The sequence below is a fragment of the Hydra viridissima genome, unplaced genomic scaffold (assembly GCF_058129835.1).
Source record: "Hydra viridissima isolate aposymbiotic clone 2 unplaced genomic scaffold, HvirCarnegie_v1 scaffold_13, whole genome shotgun sequence".
In the NCBI taxonomy this organism is placed as follows: Eukaryota; Metazoa; Cnidaria; class Hydrozoa; order Anthoathecata; family Hydridae; genus Hydra; species Hydra viridissima.
Window position 1 is genome coordinate 8,388,622 of NW_028324312.1, and position 27,971 is coordinate 8,416,592.

The window sequence follows — 27,971 nt, forward strand, 5'->3', positions numbered from 1 at the left end:
AGCCAAGTATAAAAAGTACTATGGATTATATGGCTTCATTTAAATTTTATCCATATCTTAAGACCACTTTTAAGAAAAAAGCTTGAAGCGGGAACGTTTTTTTAAAACGAAGCTTTTGGAGGTTAGGATTCCTTAATACCAAAACACATCCAATTTTTATAAAATTTTCTGTATATGTTAAAAAAGGGATGAGGAATCTAATGGAATGTGGACACTTTTTAACTTTTATACATAAATTTTTAGTTCTTAGCGTTTCAAAACTTCAAGGTTAATTTTTTTTAAAAAAAAAAAGTTTTTTTTAAGTGTCCAGGTAAAAATTGCAAGTTTAGTCTTTCCTTTTTTTATAACAAGTATTTATTTATGTTTTCTTGAAGAATAGATTCTAAGGATTTGTATACAGAAATTATTTATATATATATATCTTTATTCCTTCGCATATTTTATGACGTTTTTTATTTTTATTTTCGCGACGTAAGAATGTTTGTATATGTTTATTTAAATTATAAAAAAATTGTCTTGAATGGCTAATATAGACGCGTAAGTTCTTTCCAGAGCTATCAGGCAGACGATCGAGTTATAAAGTTATAAAACGTGTCGCTCTTGCGAAATTGCGATTCCTTCTTATGAAATTTAGTTTTATAAAAGAATTTACGATTATTTTTTCGATTATTTTTTTTTTTTTTGTTATTAAAGAAAAAAATTAATTGGAAAGACAAACTTTCATAGAGTAATAAAAAAGGGCTTTCTTAATGTTCTTTGCAAAAAATGTTCTTAATAATTTTGTGTGGCTATGAAAATAGCCGTTTTTTGATTTACACAACCTTAGTTATGAATTATAATGTATGTTACGTTTGATGCACACAGGATATCAAACAGGATATGCTGTTAAAACTTCATCCCAAAAGTGAAAAAACCGATGTTCGGAAAATCTCTGCATCCACATAAACTCGGATAAATAATCAGCTACCATTTCGCGATTAGTTGGCCCCATTATTGATTTGAATTTTGCTTTTGCTCGACACCACATAGCTTCCACGTGATTTGTTGTTACATCTGTCTGTGGATCTACAAAGTTGAGGGTGTGGTTAACGGTACCATGTAAATATGCAGGAGCTTGCAAATCATTATATGCTCTCCACATATCACTGCAGACAATAGAGCCAGGAAGTGTCCATTGATGTATGATAGGAATTAATGTTGCAGCATCGCGGTTCTGGACAGGAACCAAAAAGCCTTTCTTCGTTGCAGGTTCATACCCACCAAATATCCACTGCTGCGGGATTATTCTACCAACTTGATATTTTCTTCGACAAAAAACAGATTCATCTATTTCAACAATACACCCTGGACCGCCTATTGGATCAGGGTTATTGAGGAAATATGAGACGCAAATGTCTCTGCAAAATTGATTCCAATGAACAATGGTGCTGTCGTTTCCGATATTTAACTCTTGCCTTAAATCACTTATTGATAATCCCCGGCTCTTACCTGCACTTCTACTCCAAGCCTAAGTTAAGCCCAATATTTGCCACAATTGTAGGTGAGATTTCTCAAAGAAGCTGCCTTTTCTAATGTTGAAGGTTCTTTTGCACCGCTTGACTGGACATCTCCAAATAACTTGATCAACTGACCCATTCTTTGTTTGCTGTGTGCAGGGCACGTTACATACACTGCAATTCATACTTTCAGCGAGTGAACCATAAGTTCTGCACCAGTGAATTGTAGCTTCGATATCGTATTTGAATTTTGCTCCTATTTCTGTCAAAGAAAGTGAGTCAAAAGCGTCTATTGTTGGTCTTCGAAGAGCCATGATATAAAGATAAATGAAGAAGCAGAAAAACTATTCTGAAGCACTCCTTTTTATATGACAAACATAATGAAAATGAATTCACGGGGGGTTAACTTGAAGTATTAAAAGAAAGTCAATAGTTTTAAAGAATTATTTTTATAATAAAAAAATTTTTATCTTGTTTTAAAGTGAATTGTAGAATATAATCAATGAAAGAATTTTTCAACTTATTTGACAAAAGTTTTAAAAGACACTCAAGCTAACAAACTAAGAATCCAGTTGAAGCAAATTGACGCGATAAGAATAAATGCCATTGAATTCCATTACCTGCTAAGAGAAAAAAAAGAAATTTTATATCGATTGTTAAGGTGGGCGCACCTTCTAACAATTGTTTCATTAATTGTACAACTCCAGCATGTTCAAAGATAAACTCATCACATCTGTAAACTATAAATTTATTAGCGATTGTAGAAGGAAAGGCGATGGATTTGCGCTCATAGGACAATTCCAGTAACCTATTTCATGAGGTAAAAAACCTGCATAAAGTAGGTTAGCAAAGAATGATTTTCCACCATCTGATGTTCCGCATAAAATCAATCCCTTTTTTTTTAAATTTTCGTTATATAAAAGTTGTGCTAATAGTGTTATTATTCGGTCTACAGTAAGTGAAATTTGAATTGCTACATTGCGCAAAATATATATGACTGCGCCAAGTCTACTTTTATCATTACATTCTACAATTCTACTTAATATTACATTACTATCACCATATTGTAAATAATTTTGTCTGAATACAGTTTTTTTACAAGATTCTAATTCTCCTGAAGCCATATTTAATTCTAGGAGTCTTAGTTCTTTGCATTCTTTTAATGTTAAGTCATATTGCCTGCTATTCATTATTTTGTGAGTAATTAAATACTCAATGAATAGCTCTCTGGCTTGACTTTCAGTGCGAATTATGTTTATAGGTAATGGTGCTTCTTCTTTTGTTACTAAATGATTATTTATATGCTTATACAATTTTTTCAAAATATTTAATGACGTTAAGGTAGTAATTGTGGTCATTAACATGTTTAATTTCAATATAAAATTTACAGGACTCACAGTTACTTCCATATCTTCTGGTGTTGATTGTATTACATCCTTTACACCCATATCTTCTTGCCTTGAAAGCTCTTCGTCTGATGTTAAGTGATTGGTTATCAAAGTTTCTGTCGGAGGTATTGATAACCGGTAAGGTCAGGAAATAGTGTGTATGTTCCTTTCCGTCAAATTTACTTGCTTTTCCATCTGCATATTCGCATTTGATATGCGTTTTTTGCTTGAGTGGTATGCAGGACGATGTATTGGTGGTGTAATCATATCATATAGCATCGGAGGGCTTACCGACGGTGGTGGCGTGGATGAGATCAAATCCTCGTTCCTATCCTGGGTTAAAAATAAAAAGTTCCTATGAGGGAGTTAAATAAATGTATAACAGTTATTATAGTTTAATATTACTTACTGTTTTATCTAGTTCTATAGAAGTTGCATCCATCATTTTTTGTAGTTCTGTTGCTAATTTTGTTTCAGTTTCATTTGTTGTTTCCTCTTCATTTTCGGAATCTGATATTTCTATTATGTTTTTTTGTTTTTTATGCGGAGGTTCTATTCGTTCATTTTCTGCCATTGCTGATGTAAATTGGTTCATATCATCCGCTAATAAATTATCTAACTCTGAATCCGTTAAAGGTTTAAGACCAGCTGCTTGTTTAGCATATTCCATACCTTCTTTCAGATCGTCAACTGTGTATGATAACTGCATTAATATTTCATACGCTTGTTGTTGGTTATGGCAGTCTTCTAGTAGTTCTTTTAGTTGTTTGATTTGTTTTAGCTTTGCTTCCATTACTTCTTTTTGTATTTCTTTTCTTTTGTTTGATTTTTTTACTACTTTTGTATTAGGCATTTTATAAAAGTTGTAGAATTTCGTTCTATTGCTAGTTGTGCGGAGCGTGTTATGAGGCGTTGTTTGTGAAACCTAGCTTTGATATTCTAGATTACGTTAATCCTTTTTCCTATTGGTTGAAAACCGGTTTTATTCTTATTATCCTTGCTAATACGAAAGATTTACAAATTCTTTACCGACCACCCGACCGACCATCCGGGCCGCCGGCCCATCCCGACCGACCATGCCACTATGAGATCTCATAGTTGATGGTCGGTCAGGATGGGCCGGCGTAATACCAATACCAAATAATACCAATTGTAATCGTAATACCAATCTGAGAATCTAATAGAGAATATGCACGAATAGATTGATTATATAAAACATTTTACTAAATTTTACTAGATTATATTCCACAATAACTTTAGCTTACCTCAAAGCAAATACTAATTGTATGATTACAAAACTGTGTTCATGTTAATGTATATTATATGTGAATATATGAGAATAAATAACTTACAAGAGAATTCATTTTGTCTTTGTCAGACAATAGCTGCTCTGTGGCCAGCAAATCATCATTTGTTTCAATAGGAATTTCCCATCTTATAATTGGCATTGTTTGACCAGCTGCTGATGATCTAGTAGTACTTGAAGATGATAACGCAATAGTTATCATTCGTTGCTCCATAGAGTTCAGTCTTTGGTTAACCTGCTTGATTTCATATTGCATGCTGGAAATCAAGCGCAGACACTTTCCTTGAAAAGCTGTAAATGTAAAATTGATATCATGAATATAATATGGTAAATATAATTCTAATTTCATATTGATTGATTTCTAAATTGCTTTTTTAATATTATGCCATAAAAATAAATATAAACAATATACAATAAAACTATAATAAAATAGTAAAAAAATACACAAATTATTACCAAAAAAAGACTTGCAAAGGTCATCTATTGTATTTATGGGTAATGGGAGAGGGATGTAGTCTTCACTACTTTTAGGCTTTTCTAAATTGTTTGATTGAGGAGCTGTATTTTTAATTATTGAATCAGACTTCTTAATGCATGCATTAGTAGAGCTGCTTGCAATAAATGTTGGTTCGTAGCTTTCACTTGCCGCAATCGAAGAAATGCTGCGTTTTTCCTGGCTTGTCTGAAAACTTTTCGAACTACCTGATTTTAGATTCTTTGGTTTTCGAAAGATTTTACTCATGAGAATTGCTTCTTTAAATGAAGGCGACATATTGATGTGTTCACAGTCATGAAACTCATTAAAATTTTTTGCAGGTTTTCTTTGTCGCTTTTTTAGAGGAGCAATATCAAATTCATTGCTTTCGTCACTTTCTATATTTGAAGTGTAAAGAAGCTGTTCTGCTTTTTCATTTGCTCCTAATAATGTATCTACAAAAAAAGTTAAATAAAAATATATAAATAATACCAGCTTAAATAGATAATAATTGCTTAAATAAATTACTAATCTAATACAGTACTACTACTTATATTTTATATTTTTCATTGTCATGCTAACCTTTTATTTATTTTTGATGTATTCACCTCATGAGTATAGTCAGTAGGGTTCTTATAAGCCCTTATTGTTTTTATACACCTCTATAAATTCTACAGCTACAACACAAACCTTGACAAACAAAATGGAAACAAACAAATGGAGCGCATTTGTTTCTCTGCATTTCACAGTAATCTCCTAGATGATATTCATCCTAGTGGTAGTATTGCAATGAAGGTACGCAGTCTTGATCTGCATACCAGATTAACATCAGGACTTAACTTCTCCATAATGTCATTTAAATGACATTATGGAAAACCATCCAAACCACAAAAGGATGTAAAACTTAAAATAAACTAAAACATATAATAGGTTTTTTATACACAATATATAATAGGTTTTTTAAAAGTAATAAAAATATTTGGAAAACACTTTATAACTTCTTTCTAATGATATGATTATAAATTTTATTTTCAAGTTTACTTGTTTATTTGTGTTTTGTATGTTATATGTCTATATGCTTATTATTAGTCATATTATGCCCTTCAATATAATATTATATTCAATACAATATAATATTGTATTCAATACTATATTCAATATAGTCATACAAGCCCTTCTGAAAATAAGTTTGCAGAGCTTTATCAGAAACGTTGTTCCACGTCTCTAAAAACATTACTGAAAAGATGCATGCGTAGAATAAATCTATATTTCTCGAAATTTCCTTTTAAACTACCTAGCATTTTAAGGTGCTTTACCTAGCGTTTAGAAGGTACTAATTCAAAAAACTATGTTTTTATATATATTTGAGCCAGTTTTACATCGGCATGATGCTGCACTGCATAAACCATAATATTTTGGCCCCTTGCTCTAATCATGGGATATGATATTAACTATTTTTATATAAACGTTTTTTTTTTGTTTTTTTTTATATATAAAAAATATTTTATATATAAAAAAATGGTTAATATTATATCATAATAATTATGATATAATATTAACTATTTTTATATATGATCTTTTTTTTTTTTTTGTTATTATTACTATAAATTATTATGGTTTTGTAATAATAATAAATATTTATATTATTGTAAAAAATGATTATAGAAAAATAAATAGCTTTTTATTGTTGTTATGTTATTGATTACCATTACATATGCTTACTAGAATTTCCCAGCAATCTAACAGGCATTTCTCCCATAGACTTTCATTAGGCATCACACAGTCAGATATGAGTTTTCAAACATGTGACATAGACTTAAGGTGACTTGGCCACCAAACTTCGTATGAACTAAGTAACCAACAAGTTGGCACAAGGTTCTAAGTAACCAACAAGGACACAATAGAATATTTCTTTTGAGAGTTGAGCTTCAGCATTTTCAACTATTACATAAAAACATACAAATTTTAAAAGTGGTAAAGGAAACAATTGACTATGTTATAAATTAGTAAATAATAAATAAGAATAGCCTCTTTATGTGTAGTGGCTCCATCAGTTTTGGGGAGGTGAATTCAATAAAAACAAATTAAAGATAAAAATAGAATGCCTATATTTACTTTATGAACCCTCTTAAGTACATTTTTTTTTACAATTTATACACATAAACAAGAATCCCTTAGTTGGTAATTATTTACAAAAATAACTTATGACAATTTTATAACTATAACTTAAGACAATTTTTATACTATTTATAATCATCAATAAGTAATAACAGTACAGTGTGCTGTTTTATGCAATAATAAGTAACAGTAATCTTAGTGATCAATGGCTGATCCATGAAGTAGAGGATAAACTACAAAATAATCTTGTTTCTGAAGAACCATACATTTTGTTTTTATTGCATTTAACTGTATGAAAACTAATTTTGATGATAGCTGTGAAACCTTAAATACATTAAAAGTATTGGACGGACAAGGATGTAAATAAAAGTTCATGTGTGTATTAAAATAATGACCAATTAAAATAATTCGGTTGTTCCTACATTTAACAACATTTTTAACCACAAATAATTTTCCAGAATCTAAGAGCACACAGTTGTTACAGGCATCTAGAGTTAGTGTAAAACCACAGTACACAAGTTTTTCATATTGAACGCATTCCATTCCTAAAGTAGGACCTTTATAGTGCACTTTAGACACTATAGGCTCATAACTACATGGTTTATTAAAGGTATAAGATGTTGTACCTACTTCAGATAATCTTCTGCAAATTTGTTGCAGTGGCAAATTTCCATTCCTGAGTAATTTTTTTTAGTCCTCCTAAGACATTTTCAAAAGGAAACGCACTAAAGTTATCTAATGGTCCATATTTTCTTACACCATCACATATGTGTGTAAGATTATGCAATCTATAATTTACGGAACTTTCACCATACAGTTCAGGTAACTTTTGGACAAATTTATTTAAAAGTTTCTCAGCATAGTCTATATAAGTGCTACAATACTCAGAACTTATCAAAATAGACACTGCCACATGTAGTAACATGAAGTGGTGATATAGTCGTGATTGTAGACGTCCTCTCAACACTAATGGCCCTAAATAGCAAAGAAAAAGTCTAAACTCTACTGCCTTCCATCGATCAATATGTTTCAGACTTCTTGGCTTACGTGCAAATTCAAGGCAAACATGTTTTGCTAAAGTTTGTAAATCAATTGAAATATTTTCTACAATTTGAGCACTTATTTTAATGTTCCTATTACCTCGTAGCCAGTGCATAAGCAACCTTCGCATAGCACCAAGACATAGCAAGTGCATGTATTCTAGGGGTACATTAGAAACTAATCCAACATTAAGTGGCAATAAGGGTGACTCTGTGTCTTGTTTATGATGCTGCTTTTGTAACTGAGAAGCAAACGATTGATCTGTGCGCTTCTTGGCATTTAACTTTGGAAAGACAATTTTATGTTCCACATACTTTCCTTTTTGCACACATCTTTCACAACCGTAATATGCTGTATGTCCTTTAGTACATTTTATAAAAGCACGAGCTGGTGCATCGCAAATAAAACTATGAATATTTATGGAAAAATGACATCCATTTACGTTAATGCCATTCTCTTTAACTGTTAACAATTCGACAACAAATCTTTTAAAGAATTCAGCAGCAGAAGCTGGCTTGCTAGTACCAGCAAAGATAGAAACTACTAACGGCTTGGAAAACATTTGTCCTACTTTAGCAATGAACAAAATTGGCCAGAACTTCTTTGCAGAACTTTTATATAAAGGCAACCCATCAATGTTTATAAGCATTTCAACTATTTTAGAAGTATAAGATGCTGGATGATAACTTGCCAATAATATTTCAAGCTGGTTTTTAATACCTATATATAAGTAATTGCCATTGTTACCAAAATTATCGTTCATTTCTCCAATGCCAGAACATGGTTTTGTTTGTAATAATGTTCTAGCATCTTTAGGTAAAGCATGATACAGAGACAAAATTTTCAATAGATCGGTTAAGCTGTTTTGACAAATATTGTGCTTTAATGCCCATTGAACAAGTGATTCTTTAACGCATGGTGCTCTTTTTAATTCTTCATTTTCATTACTAGATTCTGACGAAAAATATATTTTTATCAATGTGTAGATGATCATCAGAATATGATGAAAAATAATCAAATTCTTTATTAGTAATGTCATTTACACTTATCTCATCATATTTACTATCGCATGTATTACATTTCTCATTGTTAATCACATTAAAAGTACCATCTATCACTTTATTGGTTGTAGTTTCACTTGTTACATTAACCGTGTAGCAAGGTTATTTAGACTAATAGCATTTTCAATATCCTGAAAATGTCGTTTAACAGCTCTTGTAACAGATTTATATTTTGACCAGCGATTTGAGTTACTTGCATTCATAGCTAGTTACAAACCGGAAAAACAAAAAAATAAACAAATAAAAATAATAAAAACACACATATATATATATATATATATATATATATATATATATATATATATATATATATATATATATATATATATATATATATATATATATATATATATATATATATATATATATATATATATATATATACAGGCCCTTTCAGAGACTGAGTGAGGCCCGGGCCATTTACATATTTTGAGGCCCTTACCATAAAATAACTGCCATTGCATAATAAATAAAAAAACAGCAAATTAGTAATAATTTTTATTTTAAAAATGCTTTTCTTGCTTTTGCTTTTGCAAATGCACTGACAACTGCTGAAAAATCGAGTTTTCTTGCAATATCACAGTTAATATTCAACATTGCAAGTCCATTCAAGCGTTCTTGTTCCATGGTTGAACGGTGATAGTTCTTTACTTGTTTCAACACATTGAAAGACCTTCCTCCTGAAGCCACTGAGACAGGTAAACTGATAAAAATTCGCAAAGCAACTGATATGTTAGGAAAAACACCAGACAGTCCAAGTTCTAATATTTCTTGAAACAATTCTTTTGGTTTGCAATCTGATGTAAAGTTTGTGGAGTAAATTTGTTTCAGAAAGATTATCTCATCAGAAATATCAGACAGTATTTCCTTGTGGTACTTTTTTTGAAAGTTTATTGTGGCACTGAGTAGTTCTTCATTGCTCATCTTGTTGAAGTGCCAAAGAAATCTAAAAATACTACAAATTTGTTGTTGTGACTCAAATCGACGTTTAAGACCTGCTAGAATAGAGCCGATTATTACATAAAATACATTGATTTTATAGTGCTGTTCTGAATCAAATTGTGTTTTCAACTTTCGAGTGGTAGAAAATTCTGGTGAAATGTCAATATTCATTGCAATTAATTTTGACTCATTCAGAACAGCATCCCATTTTTCACGAATCTGTTGAATGCTGTCCATGAGATTTTTAATGTTTTCCATTTCAACATCTAGAGTTGCATTTCTTGCCTCAATTATAAGATTGGTTTGGTGAATCATTGTGAGGAGCTTCATCCATAAAGATGACATTACAATGCATTCAAATTTTGACAAATACTTTTGAATGGACTGAAGTTCTGACTGAGATGATACTGTGAGATTGAGAGATTGCAGCTCTTTTAAAGCTGTTCTCAGTGAATTCAAGTGATGGGCAACTGGTTTTACTGCTTCAATCCTTGCTGACCATCGGATCTTGGAAATACCATGTAGTGAAGCAGGTACATGTTGCTTGAGAATTTCCCACCTTTGTGGACTACTGCTGAAGAAATTGTACATTTGCTGCACAATTCCAAAGTAAAGAACTGCTTCTTTGCATGATTCAGCACAGTCAACACCAACAAGGTTTAAAGTGTGATTTCCACAGCTGGCAAACATACAGTTTGGGTTTTCTTCTAGCAAAACTGCTTGCACACCTTTGTATTTTCCAGCCATGTTTGGACCATTGTCGTATGCCTGACCAGTACACAGTTTAAAATCTATGTTCAACAAAGTTAGAACGTGAAGAATCCTTGCTGCAATTTCTTTTCCAGTTTTTTTTGAGTAATCGTCAAAATAGAGAAACCGTTCTTCAATGGAAAATTTAGATCCATCAATTTTTATATAACGGATAATGAAAGTTGTTTGCTCCTTGTGAGAGCAGTCTGGTGTTGCATCAACAACAATTGAAAAATATTTGGTGTTTTGAATCTCTTCAATAATTTTGGTTTGAACAAAAGATCCACAGAGTTCAATAAATTCATTTTGAATCCGGGTGGACAGATAATGAACTTGTAAGCGCTTTTTGTTCTGTTGAGATTCATGGACCTTTTTCACATGCTCTGATAAAATTGGATCATATTTGCTGAGGAGCTCAATTATTCCGAGAAAGTTTCCATTGTCAGGGTAATAAATGTGTTGACTGGAACCAAATAAAGCAAGCCCACGTTCAGAAAGAAAAAGAATGACGTTCAAAAGGCGCTCAAGAAGTTTTGTCCAATTACTGGTTTCAGTTGACAATTCTGTTATTAGTAAATTATCAATAGAACTTTTTCTGATGGCTGCTCTACTGGCTGATTTCCATTTGACATGTTTGTGTAATACAGACATTTCATGTGCTGGTATTCGGTCTTTCAACTTTCTCCAACCCCTGGTGATATTTCAACCTAACTGTTCTGAAAAGGTGGATACCTTGGAATCACTTTTGTTCAAAAGAAAGCACGGTGCACAATAGAATGACTGTTGCACATCACTCCAGCAAAGCCAATCTCTTGTGCATATCTCACCATTGGGAAGAATTTTTGATCTCAGACGAGTAGGAAAGGCGTGATTATAAGAATCTCGTGGAATATTGTTTGGAATTAAAAAGTTTGTCTGGAAACTTTCTTGCATTTGAGTAATATTTCGTTTGTCAACAGTGCCAATGTCAGACACAATCAATTTTGATATATTAGAACAATCTGATTCACATTTTTGGTCCAAACTTTCTGAATATGAAATTTCAGAATCAGAGATGCAATTATCATTTGAGATGGCTTGCAAATTTGTTTCCCTCTGCTGACTGTTGCTTTGGTGAATCAATGAATTTTCACAATTTGATTCCAAGCTTTCTAAATTTGTAATTCCAGATTCAGAGACACAAGTTGTATTTGAGATGTCTTGCACATTTGTATCTATCTGGGGATTTTTGTTTTGTTGTAACATTGATTTTTCAGAAGATGTATATTATGTGTAAAATTATGTTAGTGTGTTCTACAATTACAGCGCTCAAAGAACAGAGCAGTAATAAATTAGTAAAATGAATACAAATTATATTATAATATTTATTTAATTACTAATTAATTCTATATATATTAGTTGAAACTTTAAAAGAAAAGCTAAATAGGTGTTTTTAAAAAAGATCTATATAGCTTTTCTCTTAAAATACGATTTATTAAAAAAATAAATACGAATCTTTTCTACTAATGACAAGTGTTAATTAGCGACAAGGCCTTGTCGCTAACCGCTAGTCTAACGTTAGCAGGAATGATTTTAACTTTACAATGTCAGGTTTATTTATACATGTCGCTAATAAACTCATGCCATTAAGAAAATTATAACACTAAATTAAAATAATAAACATCTTTTAAATAAATCTAATTGAGAAAAATGTGAAATATTGTGATGTCTTCAAAAGGCGAAGTGAATATAAAAAAGTAATTGCTTTTACTCAGCAATTGGTCAGCTTTACGTGAATAATAATTTTAGCAATTTTAGTAAAGTTTTTATTCATGTTAAGCTGAGCAATTTCTGAGTCAATTGCTTAACTTTACGTGAATGAAAATTTGTACTTAACTGCTAAAGTTTTTATTCATGGAAAACTGACCAATTACTGAGTAAAAGCATTGAGCAATTACTGAGTTAAATTGCTTTGTTTTATTTACCCGACCTAAAGTATTGAAATGTGCGAATTCGCATTTTGCAATATCGGTTTTTTGATAACGAGCCATTATTGGCTTTATATTGCCTAAGTTGGCCGATGTAACTAATATATTACCAATATTGGCACAATATTGCAAATCTTGCCCATTATTAGCCAATCTAAACTATATCGGAGCAATATACCGCCAATATTGCTTGCTACTAGGGGTGTGTTAATGTTAGTACCATATTATATGATCAGAATACCATGAGAAAACATTTGTATGATTGTCTGCAAAGCAACTACTTTACCCCTTTTCCACGTTGTGAAAAAAGTGCAGTTGTGCATATAGGAAATAGGTCTTGGAAAAGTTTATCCATTTTTTCTATATATTGTGCTTGTCGCTTACCTGATAATGGTGCAGAAAAAATGGTACAGTGTACCATTTACAGGTATTGACTCACAAGACATGTGATACCACTCCAATGCATGGAGTGGTATCACATGTCTTGTGAGTCAATACCCAATGCCGTTTTGGAATCAAAGAAAATTTGGAAATGTTCAAGATGCATTTTTTGAAATTATATTTTATATATCTTCTGTGATAATATTATGAATTAAGATTTAATGTAAGATTTAAAATTTAATCCTGACTTTTTAATCTTAATCCTAATGTTTTATATTTTTTACATTATATTTTTTGTTATATTTACTATCTGTTGCAATATTTGTTAAAATGGTAGTGTATTGACTTTTTGTTATACATTAGCATACATTTGCTTTTTTGTTTTCTTTTACATTTTGTGACTATGTATTAAAATGTTTTTGAGTTTTGTCTATGGTGTGACCATATGAAATGACCAAGTCATTTATTAATGATATTTAATTGTAATATATTTTTTCAAACCTTTTTAAATAAAACAGAGTGTTCATTTTATTTTATACTCTATTCTGGTTCTTTTTAGACCCACATTAATTTACTTTTGGATAAAAAAAAAATTCTCTAATTATGCAGGGTGTTAGCTAGCCCAACGACCAGCATTGGAAAAAATGGCAAAGAGTATACCTCAGAATTCCCATTTGGTTTAAATTTACCAAAATTCAATGACCTTTTTTTTTTTTTTTGGTACTAATAGTACGATTTCATCAAAAATTTCCAATATTTGGCAAAATCACGGTATAAGTATATTCCTGGCTAACACCTTGAATAAGACCTAGCGTTAACTTGAGGGTCACGGTGAATAACCGTTTTCTTAAAGCAAAATTAACGTAATGACTTTTTAGTTACTTTCAAACCGTAGTTCACCTATTTTTACTATATTATTTTATTTAAACTTATTTACTGAGCTAGATAAAGTCTTTACATTTAGATATTATATACAATTTAAAAAATAAGCACTAGTCAAATAGTTTTTTTTAAGAATTGATTTTGTTGATTGTTCAATTTTACAATAAAAATTTAAATAAAGTTTGTTTGTTGTTGATTGTTTTTATATAATACTGTATTTGCACAGCTCGCTATTCTTTTTTATTTTAAGTTGGAATTTTATTTTTGTATTTAACATGAAAAGTTAAATAAAATAGGACTGTTATTTGTGGACATAAAAGTTTATATACATAAATTTACATATATTTCATTATATTTTATATTTCTCTGTATTTATAATATAGACTATATGTATATTTTCTCTTAGAATCATGTTAAATTAATTCAGTTTTTCGATTATGAACCTTACTAAGACAAAACTTCTGTTCAACAATTTAAGGCACGAAACTATTACAGCAATATGCTGCTGATGCATATGTTAAAATTGAAGAGCAGTGTCTTGCTTTTCTAGAAGTAACTAAAGCAAACTTAGAAATATGGAATATGATGCCTTACATGAAGATGCAAGTAGCCTTGGTAACAATCATGTCACTAGGGTTTGTTATAGTTTTTTATTTACTTAGGTCTTTAAAAAAACTTTGAAAATGTAAATATTTGAATTTATTAAGCTACATATCTTTTTTTTTTTCAAAATTACCAATTATACTTTCTTAGACCTATCAGATAAGTGCTACTATTTATTTTTTAATTGAATTTTAACCTTGCGTTATATCTATTTTTTATTATACTCAACTTCTCATTACTTTGAGAAATTTTTCGATATCACGACAAGTTTAAGATTATTATAAAAACTTTTTTAATATCAATTGTTATGGCTATTATTTATTGACTATTTTCAGATTTGTTATATATTTTGATTCTAATATTAGTTACTACTTTTTTTTTTTTTAATCAAATTTTATTAAATTTTTTATATAATTGATTTAATTATCCTAAAAACAAATGCGTTTTTTTTTAGTTGTCATCGCATTATTAGTTTGCTTTACTGTTGAAACAGTTTTTATTTAGTATATTTATATGATATGAAATTTACTGCGTCAATCATTATTTAACAGTTATGTAGAAATTGGAATTCTAAACAATTGAGGTATAAATAATTTTGTTTAGTGGCACATTAAAAAGCCTTTTTTTATGGTTAATGGTGCTATAGCTATTTTTTACTAATATATATATCTTTTTTGTAATTGTCATTAAAAAAAGGTATGATTAAAATAATTTATTGTAACTTTTTTTTAACACAGTGCCTTTGAAAGACAGTCTGTATCCTCTCTGCTTAATGAAAGTTTATTAACAAAGTGGAGCATTATTGGAACACTAAGCTCTCATGTATTTTTTGGTACCATAATAGATATTACCATGTTTAAGAAATGTTTTACAAGTCACTAATTCACGAAAACTATAATAAATATGTAAAATGATGCTCCCCTTTATTAATAAACTTACTTATTCTAAAACAAAATAATAAATATGTAAAATAATGCTTTTCAGTTTAAGATGATCTTTTTTTTTAGGTATTGGCGGGTTGTACTTGGCTTTCCTTCTCTGGTGCTTGCTGTTGTTAAAAAGAATCTAATACTAAAGTTATGTGGTCTTTACTAAACTCTATAACTAATGAGCAAAACCAAAAAGATTATATTACATAGATGGCTGCCATCGTCTTGATTTTTAAGGAGGAGAGCGCAAAACTTATTAAAACTTTTAGTTTTTCAGCGGAAAAACCGAGACAATCGCAGCCCGATATATAGATGAATTTGTATTTTATATTTCAGAAAATATATCAAGTTAATTTTAGTTATTTATTAATAACCCGTATTACGGGTTGCTTACTGCTAGTATGACATTAATACACTAATGTTTATTTATGTCAAATTAAAAATAAAAATCCATAAATTTACAAAATAAAGGATTGTTTTTTTATGAAAGTAGAATTATCTGGCTTAATTTTAATGGAGTGATTTAAGCGGATTATTTTCTTCAACAATCTTATAACTCCTTTATTTTTATGAATATCAACTGCGCATAATTTGATGCACTAACATAATAGATGATTTTTTTTAAACACTTTAATTTTCGTATGTATGCTTATAAAATATAAGAAAGAAAAAAATTCCATCTTAGGTATGCTGAGAAGTGTTATGTTTTAAAAAAAACATGCAACTCTTTTAAAATGTAAAATTTTTAACAATAATTAACTTAATGTAAATATACACCGCATAAACAATATCAAAAACAATTTAAACATTCCAAATGATTAAAGATTTCGTTAAACGTAAATTGCTGAACGTATAATTTAAATCGCCATTTCGATGTATCGGTACATTGAAATGGAACATCCAGTTTCATCATTTGTATTAGGTAAACATTGCACGTACACTTTATACTTTGTAGACCCAGAATGACGAGATCTGATAATGAGAAAGAACTTTTGATTTCCCTATCGATTAAATAATTTCACATATTGCCAATTCATATTTTCCTTTATCTAAATGTTCAGAAATGTAGCTTAAGCATTGCCTAAGTTGATATGAGCCCAAAGTGATGTTGTTTATTATTATTTCTTCATACAGTTTAGGAAAAGCAAGTACAAGTGTTGCTTCAATGTTTACAAACAAACTCTTTTTTTTTAGTTTTTCAGTTTTGACCAACTTTTCCAAACTATTTTCTAAATGAAGCTTTACTTTCATGTTATCAATGATTTTTTGTTTGTCATTCTGGTCTGAGTAAAGACGCTTGAAAAATCTATTAAAAAGGGATGCTGCAATTCTGTAGTCGGTGAGTGCAAACATTTATTGCGCACTTTACATAAGGCTCTGAAAGATGTTTTTAGATATGAATTTTTGGCTTCGATAACCCAACGACACTTGGTAATCATTCTAGATTGATTAATTTGTAATGTTGTCAATTGTTTTTGACCTTTTTCTACACATGCAGGCATTTTTGGCTCTAAATTATAAGTATTTTTTAAGTTATAAAGACAGTCTCGAAAACCTCTATTAAGTAATATAATGTCACCATGATGAAGCAATTTTCTAAGATTTTCGTCGCCTAGAAGTACATCATTCATGATTGAAGCATCATTTTTTGTTGCCTCGTGAAGTCCGAACATATCGACAATTTTTCCATTTGATATAAAAATTAAAAAAGGTTTAAACAAATGTTTTTTCTTTTTTGTACGCTGAATGTTTTTCGGTGAAAATAGTTATTGATGCTCTTTTGACAATAACAGTAGGTTCCGTCGATAACTAATATCAACTGAGATTCATTAGCATTAAATATTTCTTTGGCCAATTCGCTGTTATTTGCTAACACCTCTTGTTAAGTGACCTAAGCCTAAGTTATTAGGAATGAAATCTTTGACAAAAGCATCTCTTACTTGTTGCAAATATCGAGATACTTCAAAATAAGAGTCAATATCAAAATAATCAGCGACAGTGTATTGATCAAGGCCAGTTTTTAGCCAAAACAGAAAGATGGCTAGGACTTGAGATTTAGATCTATTACTGGTGTTTTTGAGTGAAATCAAATCTCCACTTAGTTCTTCAAATTGTTGTCAATTGAATCCAGTAGTTTGCTGGCAAATAGAATCAGGTAGTTTTGAACAATCAGAAAACTTTGAAAATAAACTGCTATTTTGGGCGTAATATCGAAACATCTCTATTAAAGATTTAACTTCTGATTCATTTAGTTTCACATTCTTTTTAACAACAATCAGTTGATTTAAAGCTTCATTGTTTAATAATCCAACTTCATTCAAATGCTCTCCGCCAGCATCTTGATCCAGTAGGTATAAGAATTTTTTTTTGGACATAAGCATCAATAATGCCTTGCCCTAAAAAGAATTTGAATTTTTTTGAAGAGTTATTAATGTGACATACGAAACAATAGCAATGAGAAGCAGATGTTCGAGGTATATCCACCAAAATTGATGTATTTTTTTCGCTCATTCCTTCGCTTTTTTTAGCTAAACTAATTCTTTTTTAAACTCAACAAGAAACCTTTTGTAGACTTTAGTGATATTTGTTCAGTTGGTTCAATAATCGGTGGGCAAGCTGATATTTGATTTGTTTCAAGCGTTTCAGACAACTCAATATTTTTTGTATGGAATTCAAGAGACTGAGTCTCTATTAATCTACTTAACGGTGAAATTATTTCCTCATTCTCCTTTCTCCGTGCTCTTTCAATGCAGGCAGAACAGCATTGTGTTCCAAGCTCAATGGCATTTTTGTTTTTGTTGATTGTTTCTCGTATTTCATTTAAGAACCTCAACTTCGTTTCTAAAAAAACTCCACGCTTAATTTTTACTTTATCCAATCTTTTGAAACAACATCCGCATCTTTATTCTCTTAATGTTATTTCACTCATTTTTAGTTTTACTTTGAAAAAAATTAAAACTTATTTCAAACTGTTAATCTTTTAATTTTGGTACTTTTTAATTTTAAACAAACAACTTATAAATGTCCGTTGGGAATTCTCTTCCGTTGGCAATACAATTTAATAGCATTAAGAGGTTATAAAAGTCAATGAAGTATTAGAAAATTGCGAAATTTTTTTAATAATTTTTTCTATTAAATAAGCGGTTAATTAATCGTAATAATTATTTGACTTCTATATATAATTGATTATAACTAATCGTACGAATGATAGTTGGAATTTTAGTGTTTTAGTGATTTAAGAAATTAATTTAAACTTAAATCAAAATGGGAGCAAACTTGATAGTTAAATGCCTAACCTCTTTTATTTGCTTTCATTAGGAGTAATAGTAGATTTTTTATATAAGGAAAAAGATGGGTTGTTTTTTTCATCATCGAGACTTGTTTTGTCCAGAAATTCTATTTTTCTATGTTGGTTCCCCCTAAATTTTCTTTTTAATTTCTTTGCTTGTTAATTTTATTAGCAATCTAAACGAAAATAAAGGGTTTAGATAAAACTAAACACACCATACTTAACTAACAAAACAAATAGTTTTGTCATATGTTAATATTGAAGTTCCGTATATTTCAAAGCTCGATTTACACTATATCAGAGCTTAAGTTTCTGCTTTCGTAAGAAAGTTTTTATTATAAATTTTGGTTAATAGTTTTGGTCCCAAACTACCAAAAGCATTGTTGGTAAGGGCGTTGCTAAGGTAAATATTTTATGCATGTCTTTAAAATAAGTAAATTTAAAAAAAATTCAATCAAAAAGTTTGTGCAAAAGTATATATTTTCTGAAAGAGCACAAGTTTCTCTTTTAAACTACACTAATAACAAAAATTTGATTTTTTAATATTTTTTTACTAGACGACCACCTTAAAGCGCTTGTATTGAAACATTTCTTTATGTGTTCTGGGGTGCTTTTTGTTAACGTAAAGCCAAAAAGTGCTATATATCATAGATTTACACAAATTCTCATCAGGCAGAAATATGGCCTTGTTGAAATTTAAAAAAATAATAAAATTGTTATAACCCTGCATTATGTAAATGTATATACATAATTAAAACTTTACGAACAAAATCTGTTGTTGGCTTAATCTACATAATTTTTTTAATTTGATAAAAGATAGGGATAAACGCAATGCTCAATGCTTTGAATCCATTGGTTTTTGTACAAACTTTGCATTTTTTTAAGTTAATGCTGCTCGCTTAAATGTCAACCATTTCTTATAAAAGAGATAACTCAAAATCCTATTTTCAATGTGCAACTTGAGCAACTGGATTTATCGAATTTTTTATTGACTGTTTTCAGTGTTGCAAATAGTTTTCGAATGAGAAATCTGAAATGATATTTAACCCTTTTGAGACGGTTATTTGTTTTTAAAAGTACGAATATGTTTATTTTGTGTTTTTATAATTTTGTTTGTCAATAGTACTTAATCTATTGGAAAAGCGCAAATAAAAACATCTTTGGTGGTTTGGTGGTACATATATGTATCAGCAGTCTTCTGTAGTGGTTCATGTGTACCATCAGTACCATACAAATAATGATCTTAAGAAAAGTTGAATTCTCTATTGTTATATAATAGAGTATTTTTGTTCAATACAGATTGTATATTTTGAGCATAACAAAACAAATTGACATAAACAAAAATGAACATTTATGCATATTGTAAAATATCAAATGTATGATAGGCTGTAAAATATTTTGAACATCATGGAAGGTCATATTCCAGACAAATTGTTTTTCTCCGTTTTCGTCTTTGGTTTTCCGCACATCTTCTACATCTACGTCTTGGTGTTCCTTCCACAGGAAAATGTGGAGATGGTCTCCCTCTCGACAATGAACGTTGTACAGCTATGGTTTTTCTTCCCTCGTTTATCATTTCCTTTACCTGGAGAATCAAAAATTGCTTCAAAGGAATTTTGTTCTTTGTGCACTCCTTATGTTTCATCCAAGCATTTACAAGGGACATCATAAGTAAATGATAAAACACTTTCTTCCACCATTTGTTTGATCTACAATCCAGTTCATATAGTCCTATCATTTGTTCCGTTAAATCCACCCCTCCCATATTTTTGCAATGAAACGCAATCAACTCTGGGCAAAAAACACAACATTTTGAGCAGTCTTTAAAAGTTTTCGTCACTTCTGTAACATCAGCTTTATAACAATTACTCAACATAAGCACTTCTTTTGAGTTTTGTCATTTTTCAAATAGCAATCCATCTTTACTGCACTGAAAAACAGACTCGCCTCTTTTTTAGGTAAATATTTTCTATTCTTGTTGTATGTTCCTAAAGCGTCAACAACAAATAAAAATGTATGCATTTCAAGAGAATTTTATACACAAAAGGCGTCCAGATCAGCTGTGTAATTTAGTGGTATATATATGTACCGAGAGTCTTGAAAGGGTTAAAAGATACTGCATATTTACTGCATCATCATGCAAATGAGTTTAATTGTGAACATTTTACACCAAAAAACCGCATGTATAAAATTTTGATGATTGTTTTGTAAAAGAGCTTCACAATTTAGAATTTTGGTATTTAACCTTTTTGAACAAATTTTTGAAAATGTGCATCAAGTATTTCCAGTTTACTATTGGAACAATTGCGTTTTGTTGAGATATGGGCTTTTTCATCTTTGCATGAGTTATATGACAAAACAAGCAACCATGTCGACCTAATATGACGATATCATTTTGATAATATAATTAGTATAAAAGAAGCCATTAATAAAACTAAATAAATGAAAATATAACTACACAAGTTCGTAGATTTTTATAATTTAATTGATTTCATACCATTTGCACCGGTGATTCCGTATACTGAACATGTAAAATCGTAATCACCAAAGAGCATAACTCGTATTTCTTTTTCACAAATAATAAATCTGATTTCTTTATACCATACATTGTATTTTCTTGTTCATTTTGACACCATGCATCAAAAAGGTGGAGGGGTTTGTAGACGACAATGAGAGGTAGACACTGGCCATTTACTCATCCACAAAATATTAAACTATGAATTGATTTATCACATGATGGGGCGAGGTAATGGGGGAGGATTGGAAGAACTGGGACAATATTATGAGCTTTATCTATTTTTGTTACTGTTAAGCTCCAATGAGATATGCAAAGATGGGTTGCCTATCTAAATTCTATACACATAAATACATCATTTAAACTGTATATATTATAGTTCAACGGTCGCTTCAGATGAACTAACTTGTATTTACTGTAAATAATAATGCATGTCACTTTTATTTTGATTTATTGGTATTTGGTAGTGGGTAGAAGTGGGACACAATGTGTAGAAGTGGGACACAATGGGTTGAAGTGGGATACCACTTAAGCTTTCATTCTTTTTCATTCATTTAATAGAAAGAAGCAGATTTAATTATTTTACTAAAATTTAGAGACATTTTTGATATGTTATCTAAATGATTATAAAAACATAATACTTTTTAATAGGATATAATACAATAAATGTAAATCCCTATTACTGGATACTTAAATTTCTGAAGTCCAGGGAGAAGACAATACCACCCTTAGTGCGAGATGTTGTCTCCTGTGACACAGGCGTAGGGAGAGCTTTGATGTCTCCCAAGTAAACTGGGTGTTGATCTGGAACATACGGATGTATAAATTTATTCTCCATTTTGATGCTCAACTCGAGCCAGGATTTACAGCCCTAGTCGCTAGCGTTTTTTGATTGGTTGACAGAGTTAAGCGCTAGCATAATCCCAAAATAAAGCATAAGTATTTAATGTCATTGGATTGAACCTTCGTAAAAAGCACTAAAACCTGCCCTGATAGTGCTGCATTATAATTTGAACAGATTTTAATATTACTTCTTTAGATTTTTTTTTAAATTTTAATTTTATGGTAAAAACTTTTAGTTAGTTAGAAGTAAGTCAGAAATATAAAAAGTTACGATTAACACTATAATTTTTATAAAGGTATAATTTATCTTGAAATAAAGAATAATGTTAAAAACAAAGATTTAAGCATATTATTTATACAAATATTCTGGCCTTCTCTGTTTCAAGAGAAAACATTTCGATTACTTTTTGATTAAACTGATCAATATCCTTTAAATAATCTTTATGAATTGATAGTGCAGCTAAGGCATCCAACCGATCTTGACCTGTGGAATTTCTTAAAAGTGTCTTAACTCTTTTTAAAGTACTAAAACACCGTTCAGCATCAGCTGTAGACACAGGTGTGACCAACAATCTCTATCAACTTTGATACTTCAGAAAATGTTTCAATTAGGTTATTTTTATGCATAAATTGGGATAAGGCATTAATAGTGCCGATATCACTAAAAAAAGCATTTTTATACAAAACGGTTAATTCGGACATCAACTTAACTTCACTCAGCATTGGATAGTTTGTTAGAATATTTTTTATATGATTCCAAGGAAAATGTTGTCTGTTAAAATTGAAATTTTTCGGATCATAAATTGAAAATGATTTAAATATTTCAATGCTTCTAAACCTGTCGCTAATTTCGAAAATAACTTTATCACAAGCATCTTTTAGCATCTTCTATTAGTAGTTCAATTGATGTGTTTTGTTTCATTTGGTTTTCAGGTATTTCTTTACAACCGTTAAGAATCGTTCCAGGAACATTATCAGTGATGCTATTTCGCACAAAATTTATGGATAACTCAAATTTTTCAAAAACTTCCTTGATTGTAATAGTGTTGCTGTTACTTGATTGCAATATATTGTAAAGTACATCAACATGTTTTAAAATTGAATAAAAAAAAGATAAAAAAAAGTTGAACTCTAAATCTTCCAAACATTTTTTGAACCCAACAGATTGCCACACGCTTGTATCATCCCATCCTTCATCGTTTATGATTTTATTAAAACATTCCACAAACTTTGTTTTGTTTTCTTTTATGCAAGTAACTATTTTTGAACGAAAATTCCATCGTGTTTCGCAAACTCTTGGTATCTGCTTAAAAGAAATTTCGCGAAGTAAATCATTTCGTTTTGGCGAGGATGTAAAGAACACGCCAAATCCACTTAAAGTAGAAAAAAAAGTTCTTACTCGCTTATTCGACGAACAAACTTTTTTCAAAACTTAATTCAATTAGTGTGCATAGCAGTGAACATAATGGGCATTTGGGTAAACTTCTTTCATGAGACTTTGGACTCCATTCCTTGATCCGCTCATAACTGCTGCACCATCATAAGACTGTGCAATTAATTTTTCTTTCAGACAAAAACAATTCAATTCTTCATTTAATTCATTTGCAAGACCCATAGCAGTTCTATCATTAACTTCAATAAATGCTATAAATCTTTCAACTGGTTGATAACCTTTTAATAACGCAAAATAATGACGAACTGAGAACGACAAGATACATCAGTTGTTTCATCTGCTTGCAAGGAAACAAATCTTGTTTTATCATTCTCACGTTTAATTTCTTCTATGTATACTTTATACATACATTCTAAAATGTCATTTTGGTTTGTTTTCGAAGTATTTTTTGTTATTTTTGAATTTTTAAGATGATCGCTAAACACACTATCTAATGTAGCTATGTATGAAACCATATCTAAAAACACCCCTCGATTATTTGAGTCAATAGTTTCGTCATGTCCTCTCAAGGGCAATTCGTGTACACCACAAAATTTTAAACAATCTATAATCCTCGATAATGTTTGTCTGTTTTTGTCAACTAATTCATAATGTTTTTTTATGCTAAGACTGTATCCAGCATCAATTGTCGATAAAATATTTGTCTTTCCGAGCATTTGAAATTGCAACGAATTATTTATACTAGCAAAAAGCAACCCGTAATACGGGTTATGGTCGGTCTGTTAATTTATGTTGGCTGTTTTCCACAATTTAAAGTTGCGAAAGCATAACTAATACCCTTTTAGAAAAACGCCTTCAAATTTAAAAAATGAAACCATTTTTAAAATTAAAATAAAAAGTATGCGGAGGTAAAATAATTTACCAATTATTTAACATTATTTGAGAAATTTTTAACTGACATGTCATATCAATGTAAGGCAGAACCATTTTCCTCGACTTTACTAAGTTCAAAACAATACGTTTTTAGTTACTGACAGAAAATAATAACACTTCATCAGGCTTTAAATTGACGAAAAAAGCTAAATTTTTGTTATATTTTTTATAACATGAATTTTAATTAATAAGAGTAATAAAAAGAGAACGTTAATTATACATGACTTATTAATTTTTTGGTATCCCCTTGATACATGTTTCATTAAAAAAGGAAATTGTCTTTAAAACGTTAAATGCACACAACTAAATAAATTTATTCAAAATAACTGAACATTTGACCATTACTATTTATGGCACTAATCTGACCATTTTTATATATGGCCTCTTTGTTTCAACAGTTTTTAGTAAATGGTAATTTGCTACCCTTTACTAAAAATTCCTTTTGTTACTCGAAATTTAATTCTCTTAAATATTTTGACACTAATAAAGGACCTCCCTTCCCCGTTTTTGCCTTAATGGTGGTCAGGAGAATAGAGCTATTTTTATTAAGAGTAATCAAGTTTTTGATGAAGACCTTTTACCAGAATAATAAAATGTGAAACAATGATTTAAGAATTTAACATATATAAGAATTTTTCTTTCCTCAAAGTTAAGCTAATTAATTAGTTAAACACCTCATAAGATTTAAGTAACTCGATATTTGACAAATGCGCAAAACTACAATATTCACCCCCCGTTTAAAAAGATCCCCTAAGTTACGTACAACAAATATTATTAGGCATAAAATAGAGAAAATTAAAAAAAAATTGAACTAATTGCATCTATTTATATCATTTTAACTGACAAAAATTTACAATAAAAGATAATCAGGTTTTCTTTTTATAATTCGTATAAATGCGTCAATCGTAAATATTAAAGAAAAAAAAAAAAAACCACATAAAAACTGAACATGGATTTACCTATTTATAGTAACCTATTTTGACATGGCAGTTAATATAAACATTTATCGAAAATGTAACTATAAAATCTATTTCGAAGTACAAAAGGATTAACAATACTTTAAAAAAAAAATCAAATTAAGATATAAATTGCATTTTTAGCATAATGTTGTCTCGGCTTTTAATAAATAAAAGCAGCAAGTTCCAATAATGAAACTACCTGCTATTCATTTTTAACAATAGACACCAACGTGAAGGTAAGCCAAGCAGTCTATCAACACAAAACATCACAACAATAACACATAACAATAGAATATTTACACCCTTGATCCTAAAATCCAGCGAAAATAACAAACCAAATTAAAATATGAAAGGCAAAAGTAGAAAACCAATTTAAAGTTAACTATATATTTATCTTTTTACTAAACATATAACTACATAAAAGTATATTTGTTTTTATATTCAATATTAGTTATTCAATTACTTCAAATTTAGGACATTAAAACACCCTAGATTTAAAGATCAAGGTTGCATAATCTCCCATACACATTATCAATCTTGCTCAATATAATGCCAACTCACACCACTTTGAAAACATGGAAACAACATAATTTAAACATATATACAGCTATAAACAAATATGGTTTCATATAACACATATAAACATATTAAATGACAGGTATATTTATCAAATACTATGAAAAAAATATTAAAGTAATAAAAAAAATATAACATTATTTGTGTAACACTTTTCACCTACCATACCTTGAATGAGATGTTTATCAATTTTGAAAACCAAACTATTAAATGCCCTAGAGTTCTTGAACATGCAACATATAGTTGACCATGAGAGAAACACGGTTTTTTGAGATATACCCCAACTCTATCAAATGTTTGACCTTGACTTTTATTAATTGTCATTGAATAAGCCAATCTGACAGGAAACTCACGACGTTTCAGAACAAAAGGTAAATTAGAATCTGATGGAGCCAACTGAATTCGAGGAACAAAAACCCATTAACCACCAGAAACACCTGTCAAAACCTCTGCATCAATATAATTATTTTAAAGAGCACAAACTTTCATTCGAGTACCATTACATAACCCAGCTTTGAGATCTAAATTTCTAAGTAGCATAATTACACAACCAATTTTCAATTTTTAACAATGAGGTAGCTTACCTGAAGGAGTTAAGCTGTTCAAAAACTCAACATTATTTCTTTATTTCTTTCATTAAGGTCATCAGTATCAATTTGATCAGCACTTAAATAAATTTTGACCTCACCTAGCAGACATTCAAGCACTTCTTCATTGATAATGAATCAACATTAGTTGGTGTTAAAATAACGCGTTTAGAATAATCATTTTGATCAGCATCTCCAAAAATCTTTTCAACAACTGATTCATTTTCTCTAATAATGCACTGATTTGGTATTTTAATGCATCCTTTAAAAGGATCCTCCTCTTTGACAGGTATTGTTCCATTCCCAAGTTTTAGTAGCCATTGGGAAAATTCACCTTCCCCATCTTGTACTCTCATATTTTCAGTTAATGCAAACTTCTGCACCCATTGCCAATGCAAAGAACATTTTACACACAATTCTACTATTTCAGCTGGTTGTGTTTATACACAATTCTACTATTTCAGTTGTTGAACATTTTCATCAAAATTTTCTAGATTTAAGCCAATAAACTCATCAATAACAGGAAGATTGTAATCAGTCTGCATTTTACCACTTTCATTAATAATCTTTTCAATTTGATGAAGAGTAGCTTGTTCAGCTTTTAGAAGTGGGATTGGGCGGTGAATGAAATCTTCCATCATAAAAGCTTTGCATGTATTCCAGTGATGTAAAGGATTGTCAGATTCACAAAAGGTCAAAATAATTGAAAACAACTGTCTAATTTGCTTTGGCGTACGTGTTAAAACCGCCTCAGAAAGAGTATTCTGCCATTCAGTGTCATCTTACAACAATTCTTTTAAAACACATGCTTCATGAAACGTTTCAAGGACAATACCATTAACAGTAAGCATATCCTCCCAATATGTTGCTCCTTTGCTTGCAAAAGTAAGAGTTTAAGAAAAAACAATTCTCCAGTTGGATTAACTTTATCCATTCTTACTATCGCTTTATTACCACCCCTTTGTCTAACCTTCCATTTACAATGTTTATCATCAAATATAAAGTGATAAGGAATGTCTACATAAGAATAGCAATGTGCTCTTTCATTTTCAGTATTTAACTTAAACCATGCTGTTAGGTGCGTATCACATTGAGCTGCACAATCTAAAGCCATTTCTTCTGCTCCTTCTCTAAAATACAATAATTGATTTTCAGGTAGATGTTTACCAAGTCACAACACTTTGAAAACACAGAAACAACATAATATAAACATATGTACCAACTATAAACACAATAAATGTGTTTAAATATGTATATAAGGTTAAATATATTCCTTATATACATATTTAAACACATTTTTAAAACAATTATATAACACATATAATACATACACAAACATTAAAAACACTTTACATTATTATAAAAACACTTTACATTATTATAAAAACACATTGATAAAACAACTATAAAGCACTTATTACCAAATGCACATACATATCAAATAAGCATATATGCAAACAATAAACGTGTGCAAACAAAAGTTTTAAAAATGATGCGAGAAAATTTAAAAAGATACAAAATATATATTTACAAACAA

The 27,971-nt window shown here is 29.9% G+C and overlaps 1 protein-coding gene and 1 long non-coding RNA gene across 2 annotated transcripts in view; one reads left to right on the forward strand and one right to left on the reverse strand.

Annotated features, from left to right (window-relative positions):
* The window catches only part of LOC149880300 (uncharacterized), a 193,895-nt gene that overhangs the window by 139,015 nt on the left and 26,909 nt on the right, over window positions 1-27,971 (forward strand). The window lies entirely within an intron of this gene.
* LOC149880310 (zinc finger MYM-type protein 1-like) lies at window positions 9,384-11,228 on the reverse strand. The gene has a single exon (XM_090070017.1). The coding sequence runs from the start codon at window positions 11,226-11,228 to the stop codon at window positions 9,384-9,386; it is 1,845 nt and encodes a 614-aa protein (XP_089926143.1).